Source organism: Carex rostrata, chromosome 15 (assembly GCF_964058835.1).
Source record: "Carex rostrata chromosome 15, lpCarRost1.2, whole genome shotgun sequence".
Classification (NCBI taxonomy): Eukaryota; Viridiplantae; Streptophyta; class Magnoliopsida; order Poales; family Cyperaceae; genus Carex; species Carex rostrata.
Genome location: NC_135932.1, coordinates 1653334 through 1666955, shown reverse-complemented (window position 1 = coordinate 1666955; position 13622 = coordinate 1653334). Strand labels below are relative to the sequence as shown.

Here is a 13622-nt window from a genome sequence, read left to right as displayed (position 1 = left end):
TTAGCATGACCCATACAGAACAGAATACAATACACCCAGCCGGACCAAAGTAATACGTACGGTGCGGTGCCTATTCAGATATTGAGAAATTTGTTTGGAAATTCGTGTTAGATTAAATCTGACGATTCAGATCTTATTATACTTGGGCATGTATTGCACCGGATCTGAATTCAACAAATTAAGGAAGCAATGATAGGCTATAGTCCCAAATTTCTGTGCAAGTACGCAGCCCACAGTCGTTGACGTAGTGGGCCCCCTGCCCGGCCTTGCATGCATAAGGCATGCTTTAGATCACCAGTCGGCAATTCTTAGCCTATTGATTGTTCTCGTCATATATAGTAGCCACTGATGGGGTTCACAGTTGACACAGTATAATAGAAATCAAAATCGGCTACTACTACTAGGGTTTTTGACTCATTGATTAGTTCGATGACTGATCTAAATTGTTCGATTCGTATTTAATTTGTGCTAACATATTAGATTTAACAGAGATTTAGATTTGTGCGGTTCTAAACTTTGTGCGTATGACAACAGCTAGAAATCTGGACAAGCAGTGTACAGTAGCAGATTAGGGTTGATTCTTTATACAAATCCAAAGTTTTACGTTCTGTACGTACGATATCGCAAGTTAAAATTCAATTGAAGAACTTTTACTTCATCAGAAATTCTAATTCAATTTCTTGTCTAAATTTAATTGTGAGCAAATTACACAAGTATTGTAGAATATATTTGAGTCAAATGTCTTCATATCTACTATCATAATGGGCTTAATTTCAGAGAAAATGATTAGTTATAGATGTAGTAAAGTACGTGTACGTCTCTTGCCTTAAAAATGATTGATTTACAGCGTTAGTGTATTAATGGTCGGGCGGGTACGGGTACCCCGGGTATATCCGGGCACGGGTACGGGTATGACGGGTACTAGGGTATACGGGTACAGGTATGTCGGGTATTTTTTTTCAAAAACCATACCCTACCCGTCCTATACCCGTACCCGTGTACCCTTGACGGGTAGGGCGGTCCGGGTACGGGTATTTTTTATTTTTTTTTGGCTGTTTTTTTCTGGTTTTTTTGTTTTCGTTTTTTTTTTTTTCCGTTTTTTTCCTGTTATTTTTTTTTAATGTTTTTGTTATGTTTTTTTTTTACTTTAAAACAATAAAATATAAATAGAAATAAAAAAACAGAAATTAAAACAGAATTTTAAAACAGAAATTAAAAACAGAATTTTAAAAACAGAAATAAAAAAGAATTTTAAAAACAGAGAAATTAAAAAACAGAAATTAAAACACAGAAATTAAAAAATAGAAATTAAAAAACAGAAATTAAAAAACAGAAATTAAAAAACAGAAATAAAAACAGAATTTTAAAAACAGAAATTAAAAAACAGAATTTTAAAAACAGAAATTAAATTGAATTTGGGGGGGAATTTGAATTATTGGGTCGGGTATAAGGGTACGGGTACGGGTAAGGGTAGACGGGTACCCGGGTAGGGTAAAGTCGAGTACGGGTAAGGTCGGGTACGGGTATGGTCGGGTAGGGTATGGTCGGGTATTTGTCCAAAAAAATCGGTCCGGTCCTTTTTTTGCCCGTACCCGCGTACCCGAGTACCCGACCCATATCCGGGCTCGGGCACGGGTACCCCGGGCGGCGGGCACGGGCGGGTAGGGTAGGGTATACCCTTGTCGGGTATAATTAATGCAGCGTCAATTCAAAACTGGCTCTAAGTCATCGCCAAAGCGAACACACAGTCGGTCAACAATTGTTTACTTCCATAAATTATTAAGTTCAGCAGATACTACAAGAATAAGACATCAGAATTCAGAGGAGTATCTTGCGTCGTAGATACTTTGTCGATAATACCGACACACTTAAAAATAATATTTTTTTTGTTAGTGTATAATCGCAAATAGTCACTTTTTACTAATGCAGATAAAGTTCCATTCTTATAGCTGTAGATCATGTTTGTTTCTTACTTTTTACTTGAACCTTCAAATAAGAAGTAAAACAAAGATAAAATATGTGACGACTGAATTCGAAATAAATCTTTATATATCTTGAGATGAATTAACTTCACACGTAGAACAAATTATCATAAAAATATATTTATTTCTCAACATCTTACTTCTCTAGACGTTAAATAGATTACTTTAAATCATAAATCTTTTTGTAAATATGAGTAAGATGAAATAAACAAGTTAATCTTCATTACCTTATTTCACAATCAAATTAATATGACCTATGAGTGTTGGAATAAATTGGTCCTTCAATTTAATTTTTTTGGCCATTGTTAAAGTAAAGATATTGACATATCAATTTTTGTTTTATGTAACGTACGAGTCAAATGCAATATTGTTTTGATATATTGTTTGTATTGTAACAACTGTAACTTCAATATAAATTTTTTAATATATTTTGAACTTATTTATAATATTGAAAAAATAAAAGGTTAAAATGATAAAAATACAAACATTAAAAAAAAATAAATGAAAATGCCATTGGAGCACAAAAGCCGCCTATGCATATATAAACCAACGAAAAGAAAGGGAAACGAAATTTGACAAGAATTGAATAAGTATTTTCAATGTTGATTTATTATTTAATTGTATGTCTGATTAAAATTCTAATTATATTGTGTTGATTTTGAAAAGCTTTTATAATTTTGTTTGGACTTTCTGAATTGATCATTGCCATGCATGTACCCAATTTACTCTATAATTATTGTTTTTAATTTGTGTGTATGTTTGACTAGGATATTGTAATATGAGACATATTTAGCGAGATAGTGGGTGTGAGGTTAGATTTGGTTTGAAAAATCATGAAATTGTGTATTATAAAAATGATTGAATCACATATGGCAGGGATCTCAAATGTATTAATAATGTGCGACTTGTTTTATGGATAATCTAGACTCAGGTGTTATCGTTTGTTTAATATGAATACATAATTTGATATGTATTTGTTTAGATCAATGTTGTAAATAACGGTATGCGGTCGTCGGGCAGATAGGGTACTGCCAAGCGATTAATCGGGAATAATTGGCTATAATCAGGAATAATCGATCGATTAGTCGGAAAAATCTATGACGGTTTGGTCACCGCCAACAACTAATCGGACAATTAATCGGTCTAAACGAACATTTTTTACAACATTGGTTTAGATTAATCCAACTTGTTTGAATGTTTGTTTTTTTTAGTAAAGTTAGAGATCAAGCATTCCAACTATTTAATATATGCAAGGTATTTTCTTATCCGAGTTTCGAAGTAACGACCTCTCATACAGAGGGGAATGCATTTACCACTAGATCACAAGTTGATTTTCGCCAATTTGAATGTTTATTTTAATCAAGCCAATTATGGAGAAACATGTCATTAAATAACCGGTTACTTATTTTTATAACTAATCTATATTGTTTATGTTAGTGGCGTAGGTTGACGGGACGGCGGATGGATACGAGAGTGCCATCATGTTGTTGTGATCTCTGATTCTGCGACAACATATGACAATTTTGACTGCTTGAAGTCAAAGCTGCTCTGTTAATATCTTTACCAATTTCTTCGTTTTTTAAAAATTATTACATAATTCAATATGCAAAATGCAAACTGAGGAAGAAAACAAATTTGTCACAGTTATCTTTTTTTTTTTTTTACTGTTCAATTTTGCCACAATAAATCATCATTTACCGAGCATTTACAGATCGATTTATAAGAAAAACTGAAACATGTAAGATCGTTTAGTAACAATTTTTCACAACAAAGTTCAACATGTATAGGTTGATGGATCAAACGGAGCCGGTACAAGATACTTCCCCTCGGCACCATGAACAATTCAATATTGTAATTTACTCTGTTTGTGGAGCTCACCGCCAGATGTCCGATATTGTAGATACGTTAATGAGAGCAGAGTTTATTAAGCTCTTTTGTAAACTCAACTCTAAATCGATCTATCGATTAAGTTCATATGATGAATATGAACGGTTGAAATTCATTTATCTTACGAGTGATGCATCTACATGCGAAAATTTAAAATAATATAAATCAAGCAGTAAAAAAAATATAAGGTTTATAAATTAATTTTGATGCATTCAATTTTTGAACGTTTTTTTTACAAGTGCCACTGACATGATGCTTTGTTGGACAAGTACCACTAATCATAGAATGAATTCAGCGTTTAATTCACATGTTTTTTTGTTTTAATGCATGTTTTATTGTTTAAGAAACGTAAAATTTAATAATGTGAAGTCACATGATCATATATATATATATATATATATATATAGAGTTAGGCTGGGGTGCTATGGATAGCATAGTGGCCTCCCGTGCTACGGCTCAATATTCAAGTTTTCAAAATCCAAACGGTCGATCCGAACCGTTCATTGTTTAATCCATATTGAAATGTGCTTGGAGACCAAATTTTACATTTTTTGGAATTTTTTTGCTATTTATTAAGATGGTTTCAAAATCTCTGTTTTTATTAAAATTCTGCACCACTAGAAAACAGCGATTTCAAACCATCTTAATAAATAGCAAAAAAATTCCAGAAAATGTAAAATTTGGTCTCCAAGCACATTTCAATATGGATTAAACAATGAACGGTTCGGATCGACCGTTTGAATTTTGAAAACTTGAATATTGAGCCGTAGCACGGGAGGCCACTATGCTATCCATAGCACCCCAGCCTAACTCTATATATATATGTTAAGCACTTTAAAATTAGATATAAAAAACTTATAATTTGAAAGCTAGCACAATGATTTCTGCAATACATAGTCAAACAATGCTGTTATAAAAAAATGGTTTCCATCTAACAACAAATTAGACCTTTTATACACATCAAGCTATGATGCCTAAAAATAATTCCTTGTGAATTGACTACACAAATCACATAAAATTCTACCTTCTGATGAAGACAATATGTTCTTTGTACCTTACAAATTGAACAGAGGAAAGAAAACCAGTGGAGAACCCAAAATATACTTCGCAAATACACTTTACAAATACAGCCCAAAATATACTTCAATAATAGATTCAGCCTGCTGCTTTATATTATGATCCACCGTCACAAATAAAAGAAACCCAAAACAAAATAGGCCCGGAGGGGAGGTGCCTTATTAAAGGAACACAGATAAGAGGGAGAGACAGGTGTCTTGAAAAATTAAAACTAGAAACATCCACCTCATCAGTTATGTCGAGTGCTTAAAATTCCATAATCTTGCTAGAGAATTTAGAGGATCGCTTAAAATGAGGCAATCCTCACACCTGTCCATGTCAAAATATTCCACATACGACTTGAAATTGTATAACTGTACTAAGATAGTCGCACCTCTATGCTACATTCACAAAAAAATAGTTCTTCAGTACAAAGAGCTTTAATTGAAACATGCTAATCTCTTGCCATCACATGCTTTTCCTTGTGATCAGATCCTCCCTCATTGACTTGTATTAACTTAAATCATCAGACACCTTCCTCTCATTCTCCTCCATTTGCTTCTCAAATTAATTAATTCCAAGCAAGTTTGAAAAATCAAACCTTATTTTTGCATCATCTCTGGTCCTATATAAAGACCACCTTTTGCCTTGGTTTACTCACCAAAAACTATATTTCCTCGAGAAAAACTAAACCACACCATCCCTTGCACCTTGGGTCTCTAGTCACTTGATTTCCTCACAAACAAATTAATGGCTTCTTTGAACCATATTAAATGCCTTTTGCTAGTATTATATCTTGGTAACCTTTCACATCTTGGCCTTGGATACAAAATTAGAAAACTTGACGAGTACATCTTTCCAACACAAGATAACCCTCTTCAATACCACTATGGTGAAGTGCTCCAAGGCAAAATACCGGTCTCCATAGTCTGGTACGGCAACTTCACCCAGACCCAAAAATATATCATCACCAATTTCATCGACTCGTTCACTGACGATGAGCAGCAGCAACAACAGCAACAACAATCATGTCCTTCAGTTGCGCAATGGTTCAACAACATCAACAAACTTTACCTATGTAAAGTCGGGAAAAACAACCCGACCACACACATTCATCTAGACCATAACCAAATAGTCGACGATAATTACTCTATGGGATATTACCTTACTCTAGATAATATCACACAGCTAGCCAATTTGCCTAACTGTAAGAAAGGAGAGATTACACTTGTCTTCACTGCAGAGGATGTAGCAGTTGAGGGTTTTTGCATGACGCGGTGCGCTCTCCACAGATCTGACCCAAACAGTGGTGCAATCGTAATTTGGGTCGGGAACTCAGCAAAACAGTGCCCAGGACAATGCGCCTGGCCATTCCACCAGCCCATGCAGGGCCCCATGTGCCCTCCATTGACGGCACCTAATGGCGACATGGGGGTTGATGGCATGGTGATGAATCTGGCACATATGATCGCAGGGGCAACCACAAATCCATATGGGGATGGTTTTTACCAAGGAACAGAGGAGGCACCGCTTGAGGTGTCGACTGCTTGCCCAGGGGCATATGCGACGGGTCATTTTCCCGGATTTGCTGGATTTTTACCTACTGATTCCTCAGGAGCGAGTTATAATGCAAACGGAGCCAACGGACAGAACTATCTTCTTCCTGCATTTTTCGATCCGTCTACTTGCTCATGCACGACTATGGTTTAGAGATATATATATATCTCCATGTATATAGATCTATCCTGTGTTTTGTTATATTAAAACAGTTATTTTGTAATGAAATTATACTTCACTTGTTTGAGTAGATGGATGTTGTAATGAAAACTTTAGAGCATCAAGATATGAATTTCAATTTTTTTAGGGGATGCTAATTGAAACCTATGTGCGTTTATTCGTCGCAGCATATAACTGTCATGCAAAAATTAGAATGAAGATTCTAAATAGCCCGCTATAACGTTTTCGGATTATAAAAGTTATAGCACTGTTTTTTTTAAATAGCTATGGACATAGCGCTGTTTTTGAACCCATTTTGTGATGAGTTATGATGCGATAAATGTTATTTAAGCCTTTGTGGAAAATTAGTAAGAAATTGTAATAATTAAGCAGTAAATATAGTGCCAGCTTTCATAAATAAAAAAGGGAGTGAAATTATAGAAAGCTGGTTGTGATTGTGAAAGGCAGTAGGTTCACATTAAATCTACACCGTTCAATTTAAAATGAACGATTCTGATTTTTAAATTGTAAAGATCTATGCAATGACTACGATAATTTATAAATGTGTACAGGGCAGTGCTATTTTATGATCATAATTTCTAGTATTGAGCGCAGAGAGAATTCTTTGTTTTTAATGTCGGTTTTACTCTTAATAATCACTTTCTTATTTTTGCCTCTGATTAAATTTTTTTTATTAATTGAGAAAGATAACAGATTTAGTAATTAACTATATTATATACAGTCTCACAAACATTTTTGTGCAAGTGTCTACAGTCTACACTCAAGTTTTTGTGTAAGTCTCTAATAATAAACCATAACAAACATCTAGATTAATAAAGAATAATGAGTGAGTCTATGGTACTATGCATATCACGGGTTGTTACCGTGCTACGGCTCTATATTTGAGTTTTCAAATCCTAACAGTCGATCCGAACCGTTCATCTTGTTCTCCATATTAATATGTGTTTGGAGACCAAATTTTACATTTTTTGAAAATTTTTTACTATTTTTTTTAGATATTTAGAAAATCACTTGATCTGAAAATTCTGGACCATCCAAAAACAGTGATTTTCAATAAATCTAAAAAAATAGTAAAAAAATTTCAAAAAATGTAAAATTTGGTCTCCAAACACATATTAATATGAAGAACAAGATGAACGGTTTGGATCGACCGTTAGGATTTGAAAACTCGAATATAGAGCCGTAGCACGGTAACAAATCGTAATATGCATAGTACCATAGACTCACTCAAGAATAATTATATTCATCCCGACATTCTAGTCCTATCCCCTCTCCATCTCCACAACTACAATTTAGGAATGTTACTTTATGGTTCTCAGTTCCCACTAATTATTTAAACACTTTTAAAATTAAAGGATCCAAGTTAAATAAGGTGATAATTATTTAGAGGTTGTACTATGGTTCCCACTAATTATTTATCAATACAAAAAATATTCATCACGATAAACATATACGAGGTGCTTATTCAAGTATTTTTTTACATATGTATAAATACTCTATTGTATAAGTATAAATATACATGTAATACTTGATATTAATACTTTCATATGTTAATCACTGTCATATGTAAAAAATATTTGCAAGTATAGGTATAAATACTTGCACGATGAAGAATAAATACATGTGTAACGACGTGTCCGAAAGTATGTCATCATGGATCTCATTTGAAAGAGAAAATTACGTAGAAGACGTTTGTAGTTTTAGATTCGCAAAATTACTCATGGATCATTAGAAATGTGGACGAGATTGAAATGAGATATAAAAAAATTAACCTCTAAAAACGTGCATGGTCTCCCCATGTAGTTTGAGATTTGTTTGGAGTGACAATTATTTATGTAAAAATTATTTACCTTAATAGTATAAATACTTTTGTTCTTAAAGATAAATATTTTTGTACGTAAGTATTAATACTTTAGAAAAAAAAAACAGTGCTGGAAATTTTATAGTCTCCATGATAGTTATGGGAGTTAATGGGAGAATAAATATGGCAATGAGAGTGCGGGGATAATTATCAGCATTCATTAATAAATTAATCATAATTGACCACATAAAATAGTCAAATCAAAATCCTCTAAAGAAGTACAAAAATATTAAATAAAATTAGGAACTTATAACTGGCTGAAAAAAAAATCAACTAAACCCTATTATGGTGTGGACTATAAATTTGCTAATTTTTCAATATCAATCATTATTATATACGAGCTACCAATGACAAGCTATCAATTGAAACTATTTATGCACCAAATCGGTGTGTAACACATGAGATAAGCAGGCCGAAGAATTTTATGGGTAACAAAAAATTAAAATGAAAAAAAAGCTCTAGTATGTCCTGTTCGGCTATCACTGTTCCCGTGGGAAAAAAAGAGTAAATTTTTTTTCCCTGGAGAAATAGTGTTTCGGCCATTTAAATTGGATTCGTTCCCGTTCCCACCTGGCAGCCAAACATGGCCGAACTTTTTGGTATTAATCTGATCACAACAGATCGGTTTTTTTGGTTGTTGTTTTTTCTGGTATTAATAAGAAGAGCAGATATTTTTGGGTTGGTTGTTTATAGCAATTTGCGGATAGATGATGAATTGAAAATTTTATTCAATCTGATATATGAGATAAACAGTGAAGTTGTTATAGCTTGTTTATAAAAGTAGCGTTGCTAATTCTGACGGATGCCTATTCTAAAGGTGTGTAACAACAAATCAAAATGAAAAAAAAAAAAAAAAAAACGTTACTACAAATCATATAAATCGCCTGATATTTATGAATTATGATGCAAGTAGGATAGGTCATTGAGAATTTTACGGGTGATCAGGATGACAAGAGAAGAAGAAAATAAGCAGGTCGAAGAAGTTCAGTAAGTAAAATTCATGTTTTTTAAAAATTTATTATTTTGCTCGCAAAAATATTCTGTGGGTTGTAAAATTTCATATTTGTATGCAAATTATTTATGCTCTTCCATAAAACCTATATATTTCATATTTGAAAATTTTATGGGGGATCTGGATGACATCTTAATTTCCTATTTTATTAAAAATGGTAATGGTCTAAATAAATAAAAAATGGTAATGGTAAAATCAAATTTTTCATAAAAACTTAATAAGACCAGCTCTTCCATATTAAATGCATTAAATATTTTCATTTTTGTCTAGTTTAAAACAAACAAAATAAGTAGGTATTAATTAAGGTTAAGTATGGACTTATGGTATAATTAAACAAAATTTCTCTTTGCACTTAAAAATGCAATTTGAGCGCTTAGGATAGCTAGGCGGGTAGGGGTGAAAACGGAGCCGGATTATCCGGCGGATATCCGCTCCGTATCCGGATATAATCCGAATCCGGATAATTCGGATTCGGATAATTCCCGGATACGGATTCGGATAATTTTCGGAAATCCATAAAAGATCCGGATACGGATTCGGAGTCCTAAACGGAGCGGATATCCGGATTATCCGGATTCGGATAATTTGGCCAAACTCATATAAAAGAGGAATAAATATTTGCTAGGTGGGATTTGAACCCATGTCCTCCCATCTCAATGCCTTAAGACCAAGCTTCAAACCACTACACCACAACATCTTTTGTTACCATACACTTATTTGATATATATATATTATATGAATAGATTATCTTTCATCTCTTATAAGTTCATTAATATTTATATTTAATGTTTTAATTAATATTTGTATTTTAGAAGTTCATATATCTTAATTATCCGACCATTATTCGTTTTATATCCGTATTCGAATCCGTATCCGTGGACTATCCGTTCCGTATCCGTATCCGTTTAAGGCGGATTTGATTTTGAATTTTGATATCCGTTTACTATCCGTATCCGTATCCGTATCCGCTCATTATCCGACAGATGCGGATATGGTATTAGCATTATCCGCTCCGTATCCGCTCCGTTTTCACCCCTATAGGCGGGTAATGGTAAATCAAATTTCTCATAAAAACTTAATAAGACCAGCTCTTCCATATTAAAAGCATTAAATATTTCCATTTTTATCTAATTTAAAATAAAATAAGTAGGTATTAAATAAAAGTATGGTATAATCAAACAAAAATTTCTCTTTGCACTTAAAAATGCAATTTGAACGCTTAGGATAGCGCTAGCCATGTGTATAGGCGGGTAGGCCACCTCCAATTTCTAATGACAAAATTGGGAGAAATTTATGGGCCTTTATCGACTAATAAATTGGACCGGGCCTTCCGTGAAAACGAAAAGAAATACACCGAGTTCATTGGGCTGTGTCACCTTTGAGCCCTGTCTCCGTCTGAATAAAATTATCGAAAAACTTTATTGTGAATTCTGATAAAGGGAAAAAATGGGGAAAATGCCAAAAGACTTTTGAGTAAAAATATGAATATTTAAAATTTAGAATAAATATTTATTATGGATTTTTTATGGGAAAATTTGTAATTTCGAAAATTTGGATTTACACTAAAATTTCACCTTTCAATTTTTTTTTTCTAACATGCTTACTTGGATCATCAACATACCGATTAACAAAATCATAAAAACATCAACTAAATTAACAGACAGGATCATAATTAAATAATAATTTTCATTGAACAAATGAAAGAATTACAAGTTATCTATTACTCAGTAAACCCAAAAACTGAACTAATCTGTGTAACTAAAGAACCCAATTCCCCATCTACACCAAGGTGGTGCACGATGACGTGGCCGGGTCAAAGATCGCCGGTACAACATACTTCCTCCCGTTCACCCCATTCGCATTGTAACTTGCACTAGTGGTGGGGTCCACAAGCAGATCCCCAGCGTACCCAGGATATGCTCCCTTTGCATACATGCCGGTACAAGCCGTAGCAGCCTCCAACGGAGCCTCCTTGGGTCCCTGGTAGAAACCGCTTTTAAATGGGTTGGTTACAGTACCGGCAATCATGCTTGCAAGATTGATCACCATACCATCGAGACCGACATCGCCATTAGGTGCCACCAATGGCGGGTTTTGTGGGCCGTACATAGGCTGGTGAAAGGGCCAGGCGCATTGGCCCGGGCACTGTGTGGCCGAGTTGCCAACCCAAATGTACGCAAACCGGCCTAGCTTAGACCGGGGAGAGAAGCCGTGGTATCCACACCGGCTCATACAGAAACCCTCAACCGCCACATCATCAGAAGTAAGGACCACATTGACAGCATTGCTGGGGGCTCCACGGCTAGCGATCTTCAGAATGTGTGCATCGGTGAGAGATTTTCCGAGGGAGTATGATTCATCGAGGATATGTTCACCGACAACCAGGGAAGGAAACCGGGCTTTCGAGTGTGAGTAATATTTCTCGGTGGTTTTAAACCAAGACGCCACTGAAGGTTCTGATTTGGCACTGTTGGTGAGTGAGGAGACGAAATCAGCAAGGATGGCGCGCTGTGACGGAGTGAATTTGCCGTACCAGATGAAATTTACCGAGATGCGGCCGGTGAGGAGAGCACCTTTGTGGTACCTCATGCTGACTGGTACATCATTTACTAGAGCTGTTGGTTTCCTTGCTCCATAAGAGCTATTTACGAGAAATGTACATACAATAAAGGTAAACAAAATGTTTTTTTGTGTAGATAAAGCCATGAGTACTGGAAGAAGCTGAGCAGAACTGAGCAGAAAGGAGGAGAGACTGGTAAGTGATGAAGAGAAATAAAGAGGTGAGGTGTTTATATAGGGGACGCAGAGCTGGAGAGGTTTATCAGAAACAAAAGAGACAAAGGTCGTGTGGGGTCATGCAAGGTGCTTTGGGGCCAGTAAAGTAGTCTGGTACTGGCCACTGAACGGTCACTTGACAGCTGTATTCAGCGCCTTTCTCCGTCCCAGCTGTAGCCATTCAAGCGCTTTTATTATTACCTCTCTTTAATTGGCGATATGATTTTGCTACATTTGTGGTAAAAGTAAATGATAACAAGTTAATAACTCAACTCCTGAAGCATGATAATAAAAATTCAAATTAAATTACAGTATTTATTATATTTATTGAAAATTTCCAATCTGTAAAGTAAGTACAACACACAAAATTTTATTTTTCACTGGACATACATTTTGATATATAATACATTTCCAATCTGTAAAGTAAGTCCAGGACCATACATAAAGTAAAGTATGAATTACATTTTGATATATAATATTTTTTTTTTATTAATATTGGAATTTTGTTCTAATGTAGACTTGTAGTAATGTTAGAAGAGGATAAGGATGGCATTAACAACAGCTACTTAGATACTCGCGAGAATCTGGAACGTGAGGTCAAAAATGTCATAAAGTAAACAATTATTCTATTGGAAGGATGTTTATAAAATTAATATTTTAATTCCCCGAAGGAAAAAGCGTGGGTGCGCTTCTCGAAACATAGCGAAGGAGGGAGGAACACGAACGTTGGAATGGGAGGGGTAGAGTGGGAAGCCAGGCTGGAAACTTTGTATCTTAGCGAGTGGGGAATGGGGAAGAAAGAGTGGGTAACTGCTACAAATTAGCTGTGCTGGTGGGACCGATTCAGTTTTGGGTCGGGTAACTTATTAACTTGGGTTAGACTTTGATTTACAAAAGCGCGTTCATGACAGCTGGTGAGGTGGCGTACACAAAGTGGAGCGCGCTGTGAATCCAAATCCTGTGTAATACCTCACCGTTTATATTGAGATATCAGCCGTCCATTTTATTCTGACACGAATCTTAAAGCATATCCTTATATTTCCGTAAACACCTAATTAATTTTGGTTCTGCTATGAGTATTCTCCACTGTCAGGTACTGTAGGGGTTCGTGTGCTGTGACTAGACTCTGGGAGTGAGTGAATGACTCGTACTATCTAAGGCATCGCTCTTTTCTGCGCCTCACGATCGCCTTGTGACAGGGTGCGAGGTGCATTTACTGCGGTTAATTTTCTTGTTTACAAAGGAACGTGGATTGGTGTGCGAACGATCTGAGCCGTTCATTGTGCCTGGGGATCCGTGTGGGGGCGCCTCC

General features: G+C 35.1%; 2 protein-coding genes across 2 annotated transcripts; one reads left to right on the top strand and one right to left on the bottom strand.

Moving 5' to 3' along the window:
* The first annotated feature begins 5590 nt into the window (after positions 1-5590).
* On the top strand, positions 5591-6782 carry LOC144566463 (protein PHOSPHATE-INDUCED 1-like). The gene has a single exon (XM_078316487.1). The coding sequence runs from the start codon at positions 5676-5678 to the stop codon at positions 6633-6635; it is 960 nt and encodes a 319-aa protein (XP_078172613.1). The 5' UTR covers positions 5591-5675; the 3' UTR covers positions 6636-6782.
* Positions 6783-11204: 4422 nt separating this feature from the next.
* Positions 11205-12308, bottom strand: LOC144566478 (protein PHOSPHATE-INDUCED 1 homolog). The gene has a single exon (XM_078316506.1). It carries the CDS (start codon positions 12239-12241, stop codon positions 11315-11317), a length of 927 nt encoding a protein of 308 aa, XP_078172632.1. The 5' UTR covers positions 12242-12308; the 3' UTR covers positions 11205-11314.
* Positions 12309-13622: the final 1314 nt, after the last annotated feature.